The following is a 6230-nucleotide window of genomic DNA, read 5'->3' on the forward strand; positions in this document are numbered from 1 at the left end:
ACACACACACAAATTAATAATAATACTTAAAATGCAAATGTACTTTTACAACTTTATGGCCCAGGGCCTCATGTACACCTACTCTGCTCAAGCTGCACCCCAGAAGATAATAATTTAACACAAATCACAGCTTTCTAAGAATAAATTAATTCTAATTTCCATGTTGGCTTAAGTGGTCACAGAGATCTACCTAGCTGAGAGTGACGTTACCTGGAGCCAGTATAACCGCGCCCTTAAGCTTCTCTGGTGAGGAGATTGCTTAAACTCAACCTGAATCCCTGATAAGAAGTCCCGTTTAATAGGGCACCGGATAGGAAGCCGCATTTCCATCGGAACTTTGTCAAAATTGACCTGTAAGAAACAAAATTGCTTTTGTGACAAGCTGGCGTCCCCCAGCAGCTACTTGACAGCATTTAAGACACTGATTCACTCACGATGTTGCATAAGCAGGACACAGTCATCTCTCTGTCTCACCAAGGGAGCTTGCTTTATTCTGTTTCCGTTGCCTTCCTTTGAGGCCAGGTCTCATTCTATAGCCTAGGCTGTCCTCAAACTCACAGCAATCCTCCCGCTTCAGCCTCTCAAGTTCTGACACTACAACCACGAGCCACTGTGACCAACCAAAAGAGCTCTTCGGGTCACCTGCGCCCACGGCCTCTGCGGCAGAAGTATCGCTTTCCTAATACTTACTAGAGAACTAGGAATTCCAAATGCTTTAAATTATAGAAACTGCACTTAAAAGACTTTACAGTAAAAATCAATACTAATAGAGAATTCCAGATAATTTTTATAGGTTTCATTTATTTTTATATTGTGTATATAAGCGTTTTGCCTGCTTGTGTTATGTGTATGTACTACAGCCCGAGATGCCTACAGAGGCCAGAAGAACGAACCACAGGCCCTGAAACTGGAGTTAGTGGAGACTGTCAGCTGCCACTGGATGATGGGAATTGAACCTCAGTCCTCTGCAAGAGCAGCTGGTGACCTTAACTGCTGGGCCATCTCTCCAGCCCAATCCCAGGCAATCCTTAGGCAAAACGGTTTAATAAAGGAGCTGAGTCTGTTTTTGTATAACCTAACGGCATAAACTTTACATCTAGCCCATCAGCACTGATGGGTGTGGGAAGAGCACATGACTGGCGGTTTTGCCCTAAGATGGCAAAGACGAGAACAGCCAGAGTTCAGGCCTGCAGTGGAATAGTCTAGAAATGCAGGGAAGCTTCTGGAGACATGGTGCAGCAAAGAGGACTTCGTGGTTTTGCTGTGTGAGCCATGCATAGCACACCTTTATTTGTGAGTACTCACCCACATCCAAAAATCATCCTCATGGGATGAAATAATATAGCAAAGTTTATGTATGTTTTTCAACAATGAAACTGTGGTGATATTTGTTTGTGATATAACAAATAAAGCTTGCCTGAAGATCAGAGTGTGGAGCTAAGCCATTAGTTAGCCATAGAGGACAGGAAGGGGTGGCACACACCTTTAATCCCAGCACTCAGAAGGCAGAGGCAGGTGGATCTCTGTGAGCTGAGTTTAGAGTAAGCCTAGAATACATAGCAAGTTCCAGGCCAGCCAAAGCTACATGAGACCTTGTCTCAATAAAAAACAAAACTAAACTAAACAAAAAAAAAAAAAAAAACTCTTAAAAATTAAAGGTGAAAATCACCTTTAATCTTGTCACTGGGAAGGTATATTGTGGTGATATTTTGCTTGTGATCTAACAAATAAAGCTTGCTTGAAGATGAGAGTGTGAGCTAAACCACTAGTTACCCACAAAGGCCAGACAGTGGTGGCCACCCCTTTAATCCCAGCACTCACTCAGGAGGCAGAGGCAGAGGCAGACAGATCTCTCTGAGTTCAAGGCCATCCTGGGCTATAGAAGATTTTGATTCAGTATAAAAGAGCAAGGCAGTGATGACTCACACCTTTAATACCAGTACTTGTAAGTCACATGCCTTTAATCCCAGCACTAGGAAGGTGAAAAATATAAGGCAAAAGGAGATAGGAATTCAGAGCAGTCAGTCTGAGGATTCATAAAGACAGGATCTTGTCCCCTTTGGTCTGAGGATTCAGTAGAGGTAAAAGATCTCTTTAATAGCTGGCTCGTTTACTTCTTTAATCTTTCAACATTTATCCCAATATTTGACTCCAGGTTTTTATTATTAAGACCAATTAGAATTTGTGCTACATGAAATATGTAACATCACAAACTGCATCATCAAAGTGCAGGTGTTACTCAGAATGTAAGAAACTGTTTCCACAGTAATAATAGCTCCATAATCTTACTGAAAACAAGTTCAGTGGAATTTACCAACAAGTAGAACACGTGATAAATATGGAGAAGAAAGCCAGAACTAGTTTAATAACTATGTTTTGATTATGTATCTTAACAATCTTCCCAATAAACACAGGTTTATTTACATTTAAGTTAGTTTCTGTACATAGGGCATTAAAAGTTTACTTACTCCAGGTACCATTACCTACAAAACTGTAAAACCACAAACTACAAAGCCAGAAAACAACACTTTGGTATACCTCAAAATTGCTGTCCAGCTTAATCCAGCCACGGTCTTGTGAGACAAGATGCTTCTGATAGGACTGTTCCAGCGACATTATCTGCTTCTGGCTGAATGGCTTCCATTTCTGCTTCGGCTTCATCTCCCACACGACACCTGAACTAAAATAATTCACAAATAAAACTAAATTATAAGCATATATTTTCATGGGATTGTTACTAAAATTTGTATTTATCTAGTTATCAATTTCTCATGAAAACTATATTGATATGAGAGATAATTTTAAAACAGCAAATTTCACCTGCCTGAAAAGATGAACGAAGAACAAGGCGAGGGGAAAATATCTTTCATGGGAACAATCAAGCAACTGACTGTTCCTGTTTATTCTTTTACAGGGTCACATACAGAAGTTATATGGTGACAGTGTCAAGGGAAGAAAAATACCCTTCATATAATTTAAAAGATAAAAATAATGAAACATATTTTTTTAAAAAAACATAAATATATAAAATATTCTTGTGGAGATGTCAACATTTTACATTGTTTCTGATTATCCAAATCAAGTGCAAGTGATCAATTGTTCAAATGGATTTTTAAAAGTACTTATTGTTTATTCATGTGACTGTGTACGTATGTGTGCCTGTGTACAGTGCCCACAGAGGCCAGAAGAGGGCACCAGATCTCTGGAACAGGAGTTAGAGGTTTTTGTGAGCCACCCAACATAGATGCAGGGAGTCTACTCTGGTTTATTTACGAGAGTTGAGCACTCTTAACCTCTGATCCCTCCTCTCTCCAGCCCCATATTCATGCTGATTTATAACACACATCTTACCAATCATTTCACAGTTACTTCTAAGTCCTGATATCAATCTATGAGAACATGACAACTATTTTACTCTTTATTTATTACCTGGCAGGGATTTACAAAATTCTAATAAATTCGTTATATAAATTCTTTTAGTCTATCAAGACATTGCAGATAACCATTTGCAATGAAAGATTACAAGGAAGTTCTTCAACTGGACAGGTGGATTTTGAAATGTAGACATTTCCTTTGCATATATGTTGAAGGTTTGAAAAAAATGTCTCTGCAAATGAAAGTTTGTGACATAAAATATGTCCTCTCCAAACACACGGGAACTGGAGACTTTAACTTAAAGACAGACTGATGTGGCTTAGGATTTAAATATTGTCTGTCTTCAAATGAGCTTATGACAACACAAATTTTGCATAGAAGCACCATTTGGCTTTCTAATGGTCATTTAAAATTCATATGGAAACAGTCACTTCCTTAGCAAAAGATGGTTTCCAGTTCCAGTTAGGAGCACAAGAGCAATACAGGAGGGTAACTCTTTCCCTTCAGAAAGATTTTACTCTTGCCCCAGAATGTCATGAGTTCAGTGAGAGGCTTCAACTGCTGTGCGCTAAGACACAAGACAGTGAACTTCTATCACCATCAAACATCACAGAACCCATGGTGGTTAGTTTGACAACATACAACAGATTGAAGTAATTCCTACATATCTGCTGACATATAATATAAAGAATAGAAGGCACAAAATGCTTTGCAGTTCCAAGTTTCATGAACTTGTCCAACTAAGATTCTGTTCCCAGTTGTAATGCATTTCAGACTTCAGCTCAAGTAAGGCAGAATTCGTCTTTCTCCTGTTTGAAAAAATTCTGTTACCTACACTTAAAAGCTGATCAGTCATCGTAGGTTCTGCAATGACTTCTCAGATGCACAATGACTGAACGCAAAGAACATCAGCTGACTCCTCAAAGCCAGGGAGCCATCTGTGACTGGCCTTTTATACCTGACTGGTGTTGTTCGGAATGTCCTCAACCCCTTGTACAACTGTCCTCACTAAAATGCTAATAGCCTTAAGTAAGTTATCAACTCTGCACACATCTCTTTAGCTGCTGCAACCAGACAGACTCAACCAGCCCATGACTGATGACAAAAGGCATTCCTTGCTACACTTGACAAATGAGTTCCCCAGAAGCTGACTTTGGCTATAGCCCATTCATGCTTGTCTTTGTGAAAATGTATGCTGTGGAGAGATGTTCTGTATCAAAAGTTTCTAATTTTTTCCAGCCACTGTTCACCTGCAAACATGCTTAGTTTGGAAGTATCAATGTACTCTATCTCCTTCTGGTACAGCTATAATGGCATTACACAATAAATTAATTTTGTTGAAGACAATGCTCACTCTGCTATACCCTAAAAGAAGGACATTCAAAATCCATTCTTTCTCATTTTTATATGATGCGTATTCAGTAGTAAGAATAAATAAATTAAGCAACATAGCAAGACAATGTTCAGTGTGATCTGAGTGCACAGAGAAACAGTGAGAAAGCAGCTATATATGTAAGACAATGAACAGGGATGTGTTTGCAAAGGTTTCCTATCTTTTTAGCATTAAAAACTTTGGTTTGAAATTGAAAGCTATTCATAAACAGGTAGTGGGTAGATGTGGCTTGTAATTTGTACTTTGCTGAGGTATATTAAAGAACATTGTTCTTAAAATAAATATGAATCTACAATATTTTAATTTACTTAGCTTACTGATACCTAGTCATTGATAATGTTACCTATGTGTTACATAAATCCAACAGCTTTCCCTGATAAAAACCAAGACACTTGGGAAAACTTCCTCATGGATGGGAGACGTCTAAAAGGACTGTTTCATGGTGGGAAACTGACCTCTGATAAGACCTTCAGCGAACTCAGTGTGATCAGAGGAGACAAGTGTTTTCTTGGCGGAATCAGAGCCAGAGGAAATAAGTGGTCGCAAAAGTTCTAAATAACTAGCCATAAAAGACTTAAGACTCCAGAGCAGACTGCTCTCGGGCCACAATAAGCCTGGCCTCTCCCCTACTGAGCTGGGGAAGGGAGTTTAACATAGAGGCTCTAACATTTCACAGGGTCACCTGCAGCTACTGGTACCCACACATTCCCTTCCCCACACCCTCCGGCCTGTCTTTTAGAACAAAAAAGCAATTAGCTGCTGCTCATGCTGGGAAACCTGCCCCTTCCTCAGAGTTCTGTAACAAGGGACCCAAACTCTGCCACATGGGCCTGACTCCACTCCGGAGTCCTAAAGTGCTGTCTTGGATGCCGGGGCCTAAACTCTCCTAGTGTGCCCTCCCCGTGCTGTTGTCTGTACACTTTTAATCCTTTCATTGAATATTTGTCTATATGAATAATGTTTAAGCTTTTCACAATGAACAATACATTTTCCTGCAGTACCCTTTGAAGATTCCAGAAAGAAGATGGGGCCCACAACAACAATTCCACCTGGTTGATATGATGTTATTATGCTGATAGCACCACTTTAAGACTGGCTTTGGGTTACAAACTGCTCAAGATGATTCCAACTTTGCCAGCTGAGATGGTGTACCTTCTTACAACATTCTGGCCAGAACTTCAAGTAAGAAGGTCAGAAAAACTCTACTGACTACTCAGAGACTATCTGCAGTTGTATCAGACAGTAATCTTGAAGCTTAACCATCATTTTAGTTTTTACAGGATCCTACAGAAATAACACCGTCCCTATGACAGCTGGAAGTAATTCTAGAAATGACGTCCCCTCTTCCAATAAAGTTTGCCCTCAGGGTTAGGGACATTTATTAGGGGTTGGTTATAAGTGGTATATGGTTGGGGGTGGAAATGAAGTGAGCTCAGGGATCTCTTTTGATAAAGAAAAAAAA

At 39.7% G+C, this 6230-nt stretch overlaps 1 protein-coding gene across 3 annotated transcripts in view; it reads right to left on the reverse strand.

The window, feature by feature from the left end:
• Nucleotides 1–6230, reverse strand: part of Vps13c (vacuolar protein sorting 13 homolog C) — a 159208-nt gene that overhangs the window by 27711 nt on the left and 125267 nt on the right. For all 3 annotated transcript variants that reach the window (XM_013346382.2, XM_005347681.3, XM_013346383.2), the window contains 2 exons: nucleotides 2539–2680; nucleotides 211–351 (listed from right to left, as the gene is read on the reverse strand). In XM_013346382.2, coding sequence (XP_013201836.1) covers nucleotides 211–351; nucleotides 2539–2680 — 283 coding nt within the window. The remainder of the gene's footprint in view (nucleotides 1–210; nucleotides 352–2538; nucleotides 2681–6230) is intronic.

Source organism: Microtus ochrogaster, chromosome 5 (assembly GCF_000317375.1).
Source record: "Microtus ochrogaster isolate Prairie Vole_2 chromosome 5, MicOch1.0, whole genome shotgun sequence".
Lineage (NCBI taxonomy): Eukaryota > Metazoa > Chordata > Mammalia > Rodentia > Cricetidae > Microtus > Microtus ochrogaster.